This window comes from Quercus lobata, chromosome 9 (genome assembly GCF_001633185.2).
Source record: "Quercus lobata isolate SW786 chromosome 9, ValleyOak3.0 Primary Assembly, whole genome shotgun sequence".
Taxonomy (NCBI): domain Eukaryota; kingdom Viridiplantae; phylum Streptophyta; class Magnoliopsida; order Fagales; family Fagaceae; genus Quercus; species Quercus lobata.
The window spans coordinates 54,865,517-54,882,977 of NC_044912.1; the positions used below are offsets into that span (position 1 = coordinate 54,865,517).

The 17,461-nt window shown below is 36.4% G+C and overlaps 2 protein-coding genes across 2 annotated transcripts; both read right to left on the bottom strand.

Moving 5' to 3' along the window:
* Positions 1–630: 630 nt before the first annotated feature.
* On the bottom strand, positions 631–9,281 carry LOC115962039 (GDSL esterase/lipase EXL3-like). Its single transcript, XM_031080904.1, has 6 exons — positions 8,710–9,281; positions 5,170–5,387; positions 2,126–2,256; positions 1,658–1,891; positions 1,044–1,299; positions 631–927 (listed from the first exon to the last, which is right to left on the bottom strand). Exons 1-6 carry the CDS (start codon positions 9,279–9,281, stop codon positions 731–733), a joined length of 1,608 nt encoding a protein of 535 aa, XP_030936764.1. The 3' UTR covers positions 631–730.
* Positions 9,282–10,013: 732 nt separating this feature from the next.
* Positions 10,014–10,592, bottom strand: LOC115962040. Its single transcript, XM_031080905.1, has one exon. It carries the CDS (start codon positions 10,590–10,592, stop codon positions 10,014–10,016), a length of 579 nt encoding a protein of 192 aa, XP_030936765.1.
* Positions 10,593–17,461: the final 6,869 nt, after the last annotated feature.

Genomic DNA, 17,461 nt, shown 5'->3' on the forward strand with positions numbered 1-17,461 from the left:
GTAGTTGTTATATCAATTCCTTGGCCTGCTTATTAATTTCTTTGTCATCGTTTTGTTTTGTTATTAACTTGCTGCTTCTTTTTATCATCGTTATCATGTCTTATGATTTAGCTTTAGGCCTCCATGCCATAAAATCAACTACTTGCTTGATTTGGTGTAATGAATTCGATTAATAATATTGTGCCCATTGAACGATTAATTGAACATCAAATAGTACTTACTTATTTAGTAGAGACCGGTAGACATATCGGGCGTGCGTTGGTGCCTCATACTTTCCCATCGCATAATTCGACCCCCCAACTTATCCTTGGTGGACGTAGACCATTTTCCTTATTCATTGAGTCAATCAAATAAAAAAGAAAGGGTTTTTATTTCTTGTTTTGTTTTCCCTAAAAAAAAAAATAATAAAATAAGTGGCGACTCCTTAACTTTTTTTATGACTCATGATTTTTCTAATAAAAAAAATACTCCCAAAATCAAACCTTTCTTTCTCTTAAAAACCCTTTCCAAGAGGTGTCACATGGCCGTGTCCACAAATTGGCACTCCCAACTCAATACCTAATCCCTTTTATTTAGGTCAAGCTCAATGAAACTTTCAGAATTAATTAATTGTTACAACTTACAATAATATTTCATAAAGAAAATAGGGCGATCCCCATTTCAATAAGAGGAAAAAGAATTTGCAAAGTCTGGTTGATAATTAATTGAGAGTTGAGGAAAATCATCAATCTCAAACGAAGTTGTAGATATATTTTGTAATGAGCTGATTGACAATTATCTTGTAAGCTTTTTCTGTAGGATGATAACTGTCAAAAAACACGTACTTAGAGTCATCGGTACAAGTGTGATGATGGTCTAATTGGTTGCAAAGTATTGCTACCTCTACAGTTCTAGTGCCACAACACCCTTTATTTGCAATCTCAAAGCCTGAATTTTACAATATACCAAATATTAGATATCCTAAATAAGATAAAATTAGAAATTTAAAATAAAAAAAAATTAAAAAAAACTATTTAAAATTATAAAGGAGAAAGGAATAGTACCATATTTCTTTGGATTTGTTACGAGATCAAGTATGGGGTTGTAGACATCAATATAGACCACCTTTGCATTAGGCAAATTGTTGTTAAGGTAACCCAACTCCCTAGAAAGTTTATCATTGAACACTTGTGATGCTTGATTGGGTTGTTTTGCACACTTAGTTTCTGAGCCTCCAACCAAAAGTCGCTGTGATGGCACACATCCTAGTGGTGGTGCACTGAAAACACCAATCCTTCGTGCCCCCAATCCATATAGTTCCTTAATTTTTTATTAAAAAAAAAATCATTTATTCCACCTTGGTACCACTATATTATACCTTACCACCAAAGAATTAAGTAATATATTATATATATAGTATTTGAATATTTAATTTCCTGGTCATGGTCCAAGATATACAGTTCGCAAGTCCTACTTAGAAGGTGTTAATTGTTAATAAGGTAAGAATAAAAGTTAACTTGCAATAATTATCATCTATATTTGATACATGTATACATATCAAATTCATGAAATATCTTTTCGATAATTTGGGCCTATGTCACTAGTGAACTTGAACATCACCAATTATAAGGGGGGGGGGGGGGGGGAGGGGAATATAAGAAAAAGAAGATGAAGTTACCTTGATGAAATTAGAAGCTGAATTGAGTAAAAGATCAGCATAAGATGGAATATCATATTCGGCTTTCCTTATTCCAGTAAGAAAATAGGTATTGGCAATGTCATTGCTGCTCGCCACCACAAACACTGCACTTTTGGCTAATATGAAGTTTGTTCTCTCTTCTCCAACAATTCCTTTCAACTTCCCTATGTATTGCTTGAAATCTTGTAATTGCTCAGATAGTGGTATGACTGACTATATGTGCTCAAAAAATGAAAAATAAGTATAAGAAAAAACAATGAATAATATAAAAAATTATTATATAATGAAAATTAAAAAAAAAAAAAACTTTTTAAAATATAACAAAAGTTTTATAGTTCAACTGACACTTTTTGGTATTTATAACGAAGATGTTTAGAGTTTAAATCTTTCATCGGCATTATAACTAGCGAACTATAAGAGAAAAAGGAGAGTCTAAAATGTGCATACCACTATTTTAGGTGTCAAAGGATCGTATCCTGTGCCACCAGATGCAAAGCTTACACCTGTCAAGAGATCTTTGGGCTGCAAACTTGGATCCCTATAAGCTGGTAGGAGGTCTTTAATTCCCAATTCTTCCACTAAAAAAGGGGGAGGGGAAGAAGAAAAATTCTATTACATATTGAATTATTTTAATGATGGAAATAAAAAGAAAAACTCTAAGGAACACAATGACCAATTTAGGATTTTGAAACTTAGGAGTTTCGACTTGTTTGGTTCAACAATTTGAAATCACATGCTTCCGAATTACAATTTTAAAATTTTGATTTAATTATTCACACTTGACCTACAAATCCCAATGAATTTTTATTTGGAAACTTTATGCTATGAGAGGCCAACCATTGATTGGATTAGAGACCCGTAATGTTAGGCATATATATGTGTGTGTGTGATCGAAAGTCTCACATATAAAAAATAAATAAAAGAGTTAAAAAATTAATATGACATAATTAAGTCAAAACACATAATCTTGAAACTTTTTATTATTATTATTGTTTTGAAAGAGTTTGATAAAAATGAGAGAAAAGAAATGCACCAAGAGCTCTAGGAGATCGTTTTTGGGTTTTGTTAACCTATATGTAATATTTTTTTTAAAAAATTTATAGGAAAAAAATAAATTTTTTTACAATATTTTATTTTTCATATAAACATAATATCAAAATTTCTATAAAATAATCCATTAACAAATGTTTTAGAAATACCCGTTAACTAAAGCCAATATTTTAAAATTCTGAACCAAAGTCTTTACCAAAAGTGTCGTCTTCCCAACACGTGAACGGACACCGATCATTCAGTACTGAAACGTATAAATTTTGTAGGGAAGCACGTACAGGACAAAGTTTGTAATTTTCTTTTCGTAAGATAAAATGCTTTTGTACAATCATACACATTAAAAACGTTTGATGGGATCATAAATTCTTTTTTTTTAGCTGAATGGATCATAAATTCTTGGCCCAACGAAATCACAGTAAATAAACCTGGTCGTGTGTGTCAGCATGAATTGAGGTTAGATATGGCCTGAAGACTAAAGTCGCTAAACCTAGCCAGACAATTGTCATCGATGTCAGAAACTTTTTTTACATTTTTTTTTTGTTTTTTTTTTGTTTTTTTTTTCTTCCTGAATACATACCAAATAAATAAATAAAATAAAAAATGAATTATAAATAAAATAAATAAAAAATGAATTCAATTCATGAATTTCAGTATTTCACCTCCCAGCATATATATAGAGAAATTATAAGATTCACATGGTGGACAAATGATATTGTCTACCATTCCACTAAAAAACTTCCACTTGTTTAAAATTGTTAGTTAGAAAATTTTTTTAAACAGAAATTAATTATTGACTCAGCAATTTTAAACAAGTGAAAGTTTTTTAGTGGAATGTGAACAAATGACGTGGTCCACCAAGGGGACTTTATAATTTCTCCAGCATTTAAGTGAAATAAAGCCAGTTGGTTCAGTTTTTTAATGTCGAAGATTTTTACATTGATTCGGCTTGGATTTTGGTAGGGATGTGGGTCTCCACATGTAATAACTTTTTTAAAAAAAAAAAAAATTTTTCTTAGAATGAATAACTTTTAACGTTTATTTTTAGAAAAATAAACAATTAGATATTCCTTTTTTTTTAAATACAAGATAGAATTTCTACTCTAACCTAATTTAAGTATATATGTGTGTGAAATTTTCTCCTAGAGACTTGAACTCCAGCCCTTGTAACCCACACCCAACAAGCACTTATACTTGTGGAGTGACTATCGCACCAAGAGAACGCGGTGATTAGTTAAAAATTCTAGAATAGCATAAAAATATAGTTTCTTTGTTCAGCAAAAAAATATAGTTTCGTTACTTTCGTAACGAGTTAGGTCCGTTTGTGTGGAGACGGGGTATCGAGAGTCCTACCTCCATTTAAGTGTGAATTTTTTTGTATATATAGATTTTATTCTAAAAAATAATAATAATAAAAAACTGTATAGATTATGTGTTAATCGGAGTCTCACTATACAGCCTTTATATCTTGTGTTGTAATACATTTTAGGCCAATAAATCTCTTATTATAGGCCAATTTTTTTTTAGAAACAAAATTTATAGAAAGAGTTTATCTACAAGTTATATTTAGAGAAGTGTTATGTCAACAATATTTTCACAATAATTTTACAACAAATCATAAGTGGTAAGTTGTTATTGGTTCTAATTTGAATCCATAACTTAAATATTACATTTTTGCCCACATATAAGTACAAATAATAACTTACTATTTAGAATTTGTTGTGAAAATGTTGTGAATATAGCATTTCTCATATATTTAATGGCAATAAAAAAATATTATATATATATAAAAGAGAGAAAGACAACAACAACCTAAGAAGTTGACTTGATAATTTATGCTTTTCCGTTCATATATTAGACATGCACCCATTGAGTCCCACAATCTTATTTTTCCTACCCTATAACTCATTTGGACGTGGATTTCGGAAGCTAACATGTACTTTCCTCACTTTTTGGAGTTAAAGATGCATTAATTATCATTTCATTGATTCCATGTGAAATCTCAAAGAGTTTATAGAGAATCTTAGATTTAGTAATTAGTGAAAAAGTTTATATGTATATATTAAGTGGAAAGAGAAGATTTAAACCCTAATATTTCTATTGAAACCAAAAAAAAAAAAAAAAACTACAAAAATGGTTTGACATAGAATAGTCACAAAGCTAAATATGAAGTTTCAAAGTATACTTTTAAATCTTTATCTTGTCAAACCATGTCACCATGACCTAAAAAATGGTAGTGAAATAGCTTTAGAAAAGAGAGAAAAAAAAGTGTTAGTAACACTGTGCGTGTGTCAAGAGTCAAGACCATGAATATTAACGTGTGTATGTGTTCTAGAAAAGAGAAAGAAAAAAGTGTTAGCAAGCAGCAAGACAACATATACTTCATGACCATGAATGGTGTGTGTGTGTGTGTGAGAGAGAGAGAGAGAGAGTTTTCAAACAACCTAAGAAGTCTGAGGGAACCTTTCCATTTGAAAATCTTCCCGTTGGCATTCCTCCATTAAAATCTCTCCCATAAGGAGGAAAATCACACTTCATCGCTGATATAAGACCATTGTTGTTGCCCGTATCAACGATGGAGTCTCCAAACATAATGACTGCTGGAACTGTCTCATTATTTGGTATCTGAATAACCGCTTCTTGATCTACACAAAACAGCAAAAACAAAAGAAAGAAAGAAGAACTTGGTTGATAAAGAAAAATGTTCCATTTTTAATTGAAGCATTGCTCTAGAATTCTCTTCTTGGGATTCTTTCAATAATTTCGAATTTAAAATGAAAGAATAGAAGGAAATGAAATGACTTGTTGGTCTTCAATATTGCTTCCATACAAACTGCAATGCTTTATATGTACACTCTAAACTCTAAAGTTGGAGAAGTTATATTATGTTTCTGGTGCATGTTACTTCGACCTCACAAGTGTGAGGTCCACCCTCATGTGAGGGGAGAAGTAACATGCACCGGAAACATAATAGAGTTCTTCCTAAAGTTGGTAGCTGGATTCCTATTTAGGGCAATCTCAAAGATTGAATTGTGTCAAATGGTTAGAGTACAAAATTGAAAATTTAACCAAATTTTTGCTATCAGATAGTTGAGAATTAAATACTTCCAAAACAATGGTCTAATTAACTCACATCACATGTCCAACCAACTCGTCATTTCATGTCATAACAATTTGTTCGACATGAATTAATTTGCTTAGGCCATCGATGAAGGTGGAATTGAATCAGATCATATGGTGTTCTCGTTATAAGCCAACCATCTTTTACCCATTAATATAAGATATTATGATCACTATCTTGAATCTTAACGTACCTGAACGAATAAGTAGTAAGTTGTAATAACTAAGAAAATAATGTTTATAATGTAACAAAATTCTTTAAATTTTTAATGGAAGATCCCAAACATGTAATTTATGTCATAAAAATTAAAAGCCAATCATTTATAAATTATAAACAAGTCATTCAAAATTTTTTTTTTTGGTTGATAATTTTAATAGTTAGAATGGGAGAAGAAAGATTCACGCTCCAAATGTCATGGACACATCAAGAGATGCCAACCAAACAAAACCAAATAAAGTTTGAAGCAAGATAATAATACAAAATATAAATACATCACTCAATATATACAACACTATATTATTACTTTCTTTCTCTTCTTTTTTTGAGAAATAATTACAACATGCTGCTAACCCCGCAGCTCGAACCCTTTCTCCCCTAGACCCCCAAGCACTTTGAACATGGGGAGGTGCCAATTCAGCTACAAGGCCTTTGGCAACACTATATTATTACATATATATATAATTTAAGTTACAAACTCAACCGTACGATTTTTACATATAACATAATAATATATTATAAACAATTACACAAACATCAATTCACCTTCCACCACATTTTTGAAGTGCTATACAACACATAAAAAGCTACTTTCTTTTTTACCACACATTCAAACAGTAGCTTTACTATATCTTTCCTTCTTAAAAAAAAAAAAAGCTTTACCATATCTTCCCCCAAAACATACCTTGCAATAAAAAAGAATGACAGTACATAATGGCAAAAACAGAGAGAGATAATAATGGTTTTTTTTTTTAATTTTTTATGAAGAGGCAATAATATTAAAAGGAAAAAAAAAAAAAAAAAAACTAAGCACCATAACAAGGTTCAAGACATATCCTGTTAAAATACATCCCATTGAGGTCACCCTAAAAAACATCTAAAATGTCCACAAGAGGACTATCATAAATAAGAAAATCAGTCTTCATCCTAAAGCTCATCCTACCTAAACCATCAGCACGTTGATTGGCTTGTCAAAAACAATGATTGATATGGGCTTGATGGAAACGGGTAAGCACTTAGATAAATCTGCATCGAGATTAATTTCTCCCAAGCCTGTGGTCCGAGGGGCCACACAGGGCTCGGGTTCTGTCCAACACTTAGATATAACTGCATCGTGGTTAATTTCCCCCAAGCCGGTCCAAGGGGCCACACAGGACTTGGGTTCTGTTTAACACTTAGATAAAACTGCGTAGTAGTTAATTTCCCCCTAGCCTGTGGTCCGAGGAGCCAGACAGGATTCGGGTTCTGTTTAACACTTAGATAAAACTGCGTAGTAGTTAATTTCCCCCAAGCCTGTGGTCCGAGGAGCCAGACAGGACTTGGGTTCTGTTTAAAACTTAGATAAAATTGCATCGTGGTTAATTTCCCCCTAGCCTGTGGTCCGAGGGGCCAGACAAGATTTGGGTTCTGTTTAACACTTAGATAAAACTGCGTAGTAGTTAATTTCCCCTTAATCTATGGTTTGAGGAGCCAGACAGGATTTGGGTTTTGTTTAACACTTAGATAAAATTGCGTAGTAGTTAATTTCCCTTTAGCCTGTGGTCTGAGGAGCCAGACAGAATTTGAGTTCTGTTTAACACTTAGATAAAACTGCATAGTAGTTAATTTCCCCTTAGCCTATGGCCCTATGGGACAAAGACCTACCCCCCATATGGCTCCCACAAATTCCTTCGTGCAGTTCCTCTAGGATAGCCTTAGTGGCATCTGGATGCACGCATAGCAAGTACGGTCTTGAAAATGAGCGCTTATACAGTTTGGAGTCCTCGGATAGCCAGAATCAAGAAGCCTTTCTTCTAATCTTGTCAGCCTCATTCTTATCTTCGGGTAAGATGTCATTCTTTAAAAACAGTACTAGAGGATCCATCCAGCTTGGCCTTGCCCTGACGCTGTGAACATGCACCAACTCGGTTCTCACCATCGATGGCCTGTATAGATTTTCTACGTGTATGACCTGAGGGAGGGGTTGCGCCGAGGACGTGGCGAGCGTTGCAAGGGAGTCAGCGTGGGTGTTCCCGCTCCTGGATACGTGCATTAGGCTGAAATAGTTGAAATGCGCTTGCAAGCACTTGACTTGGACTAGGTACTTTTGCATTCTTTCATCCCTCGCGTCCAATTCCCCATTTACTTGTCCCACGACAAGTCTTGAGTCCAAGAAGATGCTTATAGATTTCCTGTCTAGTTTCTGGATCATAGACATTCCTTCCAACAAGGCCTCATACTTTGCCTCGTTATTTGTGGCGGAGAAGCCTAGCCTCAACGATTTTTCGATGGTAATCCCCTCGAGGAAAATCAGGACGAGCCCCACCCCTGAGCCCCTTTGGTTTGCCACGCCGTCTACGTATGCTTTCCAACAAGTGGGCTCTTGCTGAGAGACTGCACTGATCAGTTTTTCGTCTGAGTATAGTAGCCCTCCTCCTCCTCCTTCTTATGAGGGTTCGGCAAACTCAGCTACCAGATCTACGAGGACTTGGCCCTTCAGAGCGGTATGAGGTATGTACCGAATGTCGAAGGCGCCAAGAATCGTCCCCCACTTTGCTATTCTACCTGTGTAATCGGCGCTCCGGAGTATTAATTTGAACGGGAGTTGGGTTAGCACAACAACGGTATGTGCCTGGAAGTAGTGTGGGAGCTTCCGCGTGGCTTGTACGTTGCCAAGACAGCCTTTTCGAGGGGGAGGTAACGGATTTCTACTTTATGCAATGATTTGCTCACGTAGTAGATAGGCCGTTGTGTGCCGTTGTCTTCCCGGATTAGCACTAGGATGACTGCGTGAGGGGCCACAGCAATATAGGCGAATAAAACCTCGTCGGCTTCAAGACTGGACATGATTGGCGGTCGAGACAGATACTCCTTAAGCTGCTGGAAGGCTAAGGCGTATTCTTCAGTCCACACGAACCCCTTCCACTTGTTTAATAAGAGGAAGAAAGGCCTGCACCTGTTCGCCGAGCGGGAGATAAAACGGTTTAAGGCGGCAATAATGCCGGTGAGTTTTTGGACCTCTTTGGGGTTTCGAGGAAGCTGCAGGCTATGGATAGCTCTAATTTGGTCGGGGATGACTTCAATACCTCTATGGGTCACCATGTAACCTAAAAATTTCCCTGACCCCACTCCGAATGAACACTTGGACGCATTCAGGCGCAGCCTGTACTTTCTCAGAATTTCAAAGACATCGCCAAGGTCTCTGACGTGGTTGGACACTAACTTGCTCTTCAACACCATGTCGTCTATATAGACTTCAATGCTCTTACCCATATGTAGTTCAAACATCCTGGTCATCATTCTCTAGTAGGTCGACCCGGCATTCTTCAAGCCAAAGGGCATTACCTTATAGTGGTAGTTTTCAACGGGGGTGATAAAAGCAGTTTTTTCTTGGTCGTCGGTAGCTAGGGGTATTTGATGGTAGCCTTGGAAGGCATCCAAAAAGCTCATTCGAGGGTGTCCCACGGTCGAATCCACCAATCGGTCTAACCGAGGCATAGGGAAAGGATCCTTCGGGTAGGCCTTGTTCAGGTCTGTGAAGTCCACGCAGATCCGCCATTTCCCACTCTTCTTCTTCACCACAACGGTGTTGGCCAGCCACTCGGAGTAAAATACCTCTTTGATAGCCCCTGCTTTCTTCAATTTCATCACCTCCTCTCTCACTGCATCTGCATGCTATTTCGATGGTCGTCGAGGAGGTTGCTTATTAGGTGTCACGGTCGGGCTAACATTAAGGTGGTGGCAAATGAAATTTGGATCGACCCCTGGAGCCTCATAGGCGTTCCATGCAAACACGTCCACATTCTGTCTGAGAAAGTCAATTAGGGTTTCCTTCTCTTGGTGCAACAATTCTGAGCTGACTTGAAAAAATCTTTCCGGGTTGGAGCCTACAAGAACTTGTTCCAAATCCTCACAACTCGCCCCCTCAGCGGGTCCCCCAGTACCCGAGGCTAAGGCCGGGGTTGTTAATTGCTATAATCCATTCTCGGCTGAGGTGGAGGGCTCAGTACTCGGTCGTCGGGAGATGGCGGACACAATGCATTGCCGGGCCATGGCTTGGTCCCCTATTACTTCTTTTGCCCTACCTTCCGATGGGTACTTCACCTTTTGGTGTAAGGTTGATGACACAGCCCCTAGGGCGTGAAGCCACGATCTGGCTACAATGGTGGTGTAGGGCGAGTAAGCGTTTACCACTATGAAGTCCACCTCCACTATATCCGAGCCTGTCTGTATAGGCAGCCTAATCAGGCCTTTCGGAGTGACGGTTTTCCCTTCGAAACTCAACAAAGGGGAGTCGTATGCCGTTAGGTCCTCTGGTTTCAGCTTCAGCCCCTTGTACAAGTTGAGGTACATTACTTCCACGGCGCTGCCCTGATCGACTAGCACCCTCTTCGCGTCATATCCCCCAATCCTGAGCGTGACAACTAGAGCTTCGTCGTGGGGCTGGAGGGTTCCAAGTTTATCCTCATCCGAGAATCTGATTAGGGGCGTGGCCATCCCTTTAGCCCTCTTGGATTCCCTGTCGTCAGCTTCAATGAGGAGTCGGGCCATTGACATCACTCTGCAAGGATGGGAGTCGGTTCTTCTTGGTACAGCAAGAATGAAATTTATCGTGCCAATGGGCGGCCTCAATGTGCTTTGCCTTGTTTCGACGTTCGACTGCTCCTGCAGTCCAACAAGATGATGCAAGAGGTGTCTTAACTTTCCCTCTCGGACCAGCCGGTCCAAGTGGTTTTTTAGAACCCAAATCCTGTCTAACTCCTTGGACCACAGGCTAAGGCGAAATTAACTACTATGCAGTTTTATCTAAGTGTTAAACAAAACCCAAATCTTGTTTGGCTCCTCGGACCACAGGCTAAGGGGAAATTAACTACTACGTAGTTTTATCTAAGTGTTAAACAGAACCCAAATCCTATTTGGCTCCTCAAACCACAGGCTAGGGCGAAATTAACTACTATGCAGTTTTATCTAAGTGTTAAATTGAACCCAAACCCTGTCTGGCTCCTTGGACCACAGGTTAGGGGGAAATTAACTATTACGCAGTTTTATCTAAGTGTTAAACAGAACCTAAGTCCTATGTGGCCCCTTGGACCACAGGCTTGGGGGAAATTAACCACGATGCAGTTATATCTAAGTGTTGGACAGAACCCGAGCCCTGTGTGGCCGCTCGGACCACAGGCTTGGGAGAAATTAATCTCGATGCAGATTTATCTAAGTGCTTACCTATTTCCATCAAGCCCATATCAATCATTGCTTCTGACAAGCCAATCAATGTGCTGATGGTTTAGCTAGGATGAGCTTTTGGATGAAGACTGGTTTTCTTATTTATGGTAGTCCTCCTGTGGACATTTTAGATGTTTTTTAGGGTGACCTCAATGGGATGTATTTTAACAGGATATGTCTTGTGTTAGGTTCTAAATGTTTAGAACAATTGGCAAATCGTGAACACAAACTTGTCTAGATATAGATCTTAAAATCTATAGGTATTATTAGACAATGCTCAAGATGATTTAAGTCAAGATTCAAGAACATACAAGCTGCAGGAAGAAGATTTCATAATTTGTTTGGTTCGATCGATTGAAAGTCGTATCTGCAGAATTTTTAATTAAACCCAAACAACAGTTTAAGCCCATTTAGGATTAGGGTTTCTAATCTACTTCTCCCAGTATATAAAAGAAACCCTAAGCACGTTTTTATAAGGTTTTTCAGAGAGAAAATAGTGTGTCTCTTTTGTATTTAGGGTTTTGCTCCTAAAAAGCTCTCTTATGTCTTCTATCGGTGCTATTCCTTGAAGAATCTCAAGATCCGGTATTGTAGAAGTTGCTGCCTTCTTTAGTCATCAAAGGTGTTGATGATCTAAACCTTTAAGGGTGGTCTTGGAGTCACAAACAGGAGAGTTTGTGTTGCTAAACCTTTGAGTGGGATCTCAAAGTCACAAACGGGGGTGTTTGTGTTTTGCAAAGGCCAAAGAAAGAAGAAGTCTGTGGATTCGGAGTTTGCACGTGGTCGTGTCAGTAAGTTCTACTGGTGGGTAGCAATATGAAGTCGAGCGTGGGGGCTTGTATGTATGAACTTCAATTCTTTCTAGTGGATTTGCTTTTTACCTTGAGGATAGTTAGGTTAACCTTTTATCTTTGGCTGGCCGTAGAGTGCTCATTCAGTCATCATTGGCTGCTATCCCCTTGTACATTATGTAGTGCTCTTACCTTCTGGGAAGGGTATTGAATGGACTAGATAGAGTGAATAGGAACTTCCTTTGGGGGTCTATAGATTCAGCCAAGAAGAGTCATTAGGTTGGTTTGGAGAAGGTGACAAAATCCAAGGAGGTAGGTGGTTTGGGGTTGCAAACAGCCAAGGGTAGGAATGTGGCGCTCTTATCCAAACTTAATTGGAGATTTCATAAGGAGGGGGAGGCACCTTGGGTTAATGTGTTGAAGATGAAGTATTGCAACCATTAAAGAAGAGCAACCGCTAATGCAAATAATCTCCCTTGCTCCTTAATATGGGCAGCTATGAAGAAAGGGATGGGCACTTTTAACAAGGGTTGTAGATTGTTGTTGACAAAAAATAGCACTCTGAATATTTGGCATAACAATTGGACGAATGGGGGACCTCTTAGAAAGTTGATCCAAAGGCCTATTTCTCAAGAAGCCAATCTTTTGGAAATTAAAGATATTATGCTTGATATGGGCTGGGATTGGGAGAAAACAATCTTTGAGTTACCGGATGAAGTCTTGATTTGTGCAATTCCCATGTCGACCTTAGGAGGTGGCTCAGACAAATTGGCTTGGGCCGGATCATCCAATGGGTCCTTTGATGTCAAAGGCGCATATGGTTTTGTTATGGAGTCTTCCAATGAGATTGCTTTTACAACTAGTTGGATTTGGAAGGCAGATTTGCTTCCAAAGGTTAGAATGTTCCTTTGGTTGTGTGCTCACAATAGTATTGGTTTTAAGGTTTGTTTAGGAAGAAGAGGAGTGGTTCAACATGAAGTGTGCCTTGTTTGCTGCAATGGTGTTGAAACTATCTTACATGCCTTGAGAGATTGCTCTCACCTAAAACATATTTGGAACCAGCTAGGGGTCGCGGCTTCTAATTATGATTTCTGGCACGTGAATTTGTTCGATTGGTTGTCTCTTAATGTTAGAACTAATGATAAGCTGCATGTCACGGGTGCCCCTTGGAAACTTGTTTTCCCTTTGCTCTTTGGAGCATTTGGAAGAGTAGGAATGACATCGTTTTCAATAGGAAAGGTCGGAATCAAAATTTGGATTTGGATATTGTGTATCAAGCTATGGAGTATCTTTATTGTGTGGCTACTCCAAGGATTCAAGGCTGTAGAGAGAATTAGGTGGGAGCGCCTTGTGCAAGGGTGGAAGAAATTGAACACTGATGGTTCATGCAATGAGCTTCACGGCCTAGCTGGTTGTTAGGGAGTGGTGAGGGATGAAGATGGGCAGTGGGTAGCTGGGCTCAGTAGGTGGACTGGGGCCACCAACAGCTTTGCCGCTGAGTTGTAGGGGCTGCGTGAGGGCCTCAGGCTGTGCTGCAATTTGAATATTCATTGTCTTGTAATTGAGACGGATGCCAAGGCTATTGTTGATGTGTTACGGAATGCAGATTATGTTAACAACATTATATCACCCATTTTGGATGATTGCAGGCAGCTGCTTACCCGTTTCCATCAAGTCCATATTAATCATTACTTCTGACAAGCCAATCAATATGCTGATGGTTTAGCTAGGATGAGCTTTAGGATGAAGACTGATTTTCTTATTTATGATAGTCCGCCTGTGGACATTTTAGATGTTTTTTAGGGTGACCTCAATGGGATGTATTTTAACAGGATATGTCTTGAACCTTGTTATGGTGCTTAGTTTTTTTTTATTTTTTTTATTTTTTTTAATATTATCGCCTCTTCATAAAAAAAAAATAAATAAATAAAAAAAAAAAAAACCATTATTATCTCTCTTTGTTTTTGCCATTATGTACTGTCATTCTTTTTTATTGCAAGTTATGTTTTGGGGGAAGATATGGTAAAGCTCTTTTTTTTAAAGAAGGAAATATATAGTAAAGCTACTGTCTGAATGTGTGGTAAAAAAGAAAGTAGCTTTTTATGTGTTGTATAGCACTTCAAAAATGTGGCGGAAGGTGAATTGATGTTTGTGTATTTGTTTATAATATATTATTATGTTATATGTAAAAATGGTACGGTTGAGTTTGTAACTTAAATTATATATATGTAATAATATAGTGTTGCCAAAGGCCTTGCAGCTAAATTGGCACCTCCCCATGTACAAAGTGCTTGGGGGTCCAAGGGAGAAAGGGTTCGAGCTGCGGGGTTAGCAGCATGTTATAATTATTTCTCGAAAAAAAGAAAGAAAAAATGTAATAATATAGTGTTGTATATATTGAGTGATGTATTTATATTTTGTATTATTATCTTGCTTCAAACTTTATTTGGTTTTGTTTGGTTGGCATCTCTTGATGTGTTCATGACATCTGGAGCGCGAATTTTTCTTCTCCCATTCTAACTATTAAAATTATAAACAAAAAAAAAAAAAATTTGAATGACTTGTTTATAATTTATAAATGACTGGTTTTTAATTTTTATGACAAAAATTACTTGTTTGGGATCTTCCATTAAAAATTTAAAAAAAAAAAAAAAAACTTTAAAGAATTTTGTTACATTTAGCTTGGCCCCCCCTATAAAAAGTTTCTGACTCCACCACTAAATATATGCAAATTACTAACTTTTATCCAAAAAACAGAAGAGCCTTTGAGCATGCACGTGAGCGTGTGCTCAAAGGCTAATATTTAATTTAATTGTTTCATATTGTGGTTTATATTAGTGGAGAGAAAATCCATCTAGGTTTTAGAGTTTTTTTTTTTTTTTTTTTTTTTGGGAGAGTCTAATAATAGTGCCCTGTTTCATTATTAATTACTTTGTTATGTGTTGTGTAAGGAGTTCTACACCTAAAAAAAAAAAAAGGTGATGGCTGGAATGAATAATACAAGTTAAGGTTTATATTGTACTTGATACTTATCTTTTTGGACAACAATGATATTTCATGTCCTTTTATTAGACGAGCATCCTTGGCATGCCCTTGATGTGTTTGTGAGATTACCTGAATGTCTTTTAAAAAACAGAATGAGCTTTTTACGTTTCTCAATACTACAACTTAATAGCCAAAAACACTCTTTTATTTTACCTTGATTATTTGAAAATATCTCATGTCTCATTCTTTTAATGTGTTGTGGCTTATTAGAGAAGAGCTAGGAGAAGTTTGTTGATTCTATGTTTTGAAGAAAGCTAAGGTAATAAATTCCTTAATGATTGTCTTCTGCATAATTTGCCATACTGATTGGTTATCAATCGTATAGAGTTCAAATACCACCATCTGAATTGTCATTAGGTTTTCAGTTTCTAGGTTTTGTTTTATAGTTCTTAAGTTTCTTTTATAGCAAGAGGAAAAAGGTAGCTGAATATCAAAGATATTCTTGGTATTCTGACAAATTGATTGATTTTGATAGCAACCTAGATTCCAAAATCCTATATTTTTGGGTTCACGGCATCCACATGGAAGAGGCTATTGGTAGGAGGAGTGGTTCTCCTCCTTTGCTCTCTTTTATTTCACTCTTGTTTATTTTTGGTTTACTCTCTTTTATTTCACTCTTATGCTTTTTTTGGTTTGATTGTGTTTGGTTGTGTTAAATCATTTACAATTTATATATTTATGATCAGATCACATGTTACATATATCATATATATTTGGATCTAATTCCTTTGCTCTAAAAGACTTAAAATTTATCTAAAATTTGTACAGGCTTAAAAAGTAAACTAAAAAGCAAATGCATTAATCAATCACTACAAGAAAAGAGTCAACTAGCGAGGGTAAAATGCCCTCGCAAAAATTCAAATATCGTCGCAAAAGGTTATTAGCGAGGGCATATGGCCATCGAAGGCCGTCGTATTTGCTCTTGCTGCTAAAAGAGATTTTGTGACCATACCTTCGTAAATAGATAATTTACGAGGGCAATCCACTTTCGTTAGTAAACAAATCCGCCTTCACAAATATATTACCAAATGATGAGAACAGTCGATGACTTGTTTTTAGCGAGAGGAAGTAGTCGTCATTAACAACTATTTGTGAGGACATTTATACCCTCGTAATTAGTTATTTGCAAATTTCAAATTGACAACATACTTTTTAGAGACAAATAATGGCGTCGCTAAAATTTATTTGTAAGAGCATTTAACCCCTCGCAACATATTTTTAGCGAGGGGAAGTAGTTGTTGTTAAACAACTATTTGTGAGGACCTTTATACCCTCACAATTAGTTATTTGCAAATTTCAAATTAACGATGAGACAAATAATGACATCGCTAAAATTTATTTGTGAGGGATTTTAACCCCTCGCAATTAGTTAGGAATAATAGTGATGACATTAAGCTGTCACTTAAAACGTCTTTACAAGGGGTTAAGGGGCGTCGCTATTCTATAAATTGTGAGGGACTTTGTTGTCACTATAAAGTTATTTATGACCAAATTTTTATGTCATCAGTGATAATATTTTATATAATTTTTGAAATATTTTATTATTTATAATTTATTTTATTTCATTTTTCTTTAACTATCATATTACAATAGTACAATAATTACTAAAAAATGATCCATCGAAGGATAAAAATTCATATAAGTTCAAACTTTAAAAATATAGAATATACAAAGAAATCTTGAAATTAAACCTTGTTTTAAACTTAAACAACTAGAATTATGACAAGATCTATATTAGTCTTCCTCTGAGTCACCTTCCAAGCTGTTTTCGGCCTCCTTATTATTGTTTGAGTTGTCCTCTTCATCTCTGCTAATACCATCCTTAAAAGAAAAAAAAAAAGCATTAAACATGAGTTAAAATGAAATAATTAAAGTGAATTTGTATTTGTATCAATGCTTCAATAAATAAGTACACATATTACTATATCAAATCTCTAATCATATAATAATATATCATAAACAACAATAATAACTTTTTTTTTTAAATTTAACAACGATAATAACTTAATTTGATTACTTAAACCACTATCAAAATTAAATTTAAATTAAAATAATATTACAATTTCTAATTTATGTGCAACAGCCAACAAGGCTCTCCACACAATCCAAAGCTTGAAGTCAGGAAAAATTTATATTGGCCCTTGAAGTTAACAAAAGTGAAACTTCAAGTCCAAACCTAGCCACTAGTTACAACCGGTTCACCCATTGCAAACCTTGGCCAAAACTATTAATTATTGTCAACAGTAATTTTGCCCTAAAACTAAAAGATAGGATAGGCCAAACCATCAAACAAGGATGCTTCTATGATGGTCTTGCAAGAGAAAAAAAAACACCAAGGCACTTCATGAACATCAAGGAGAG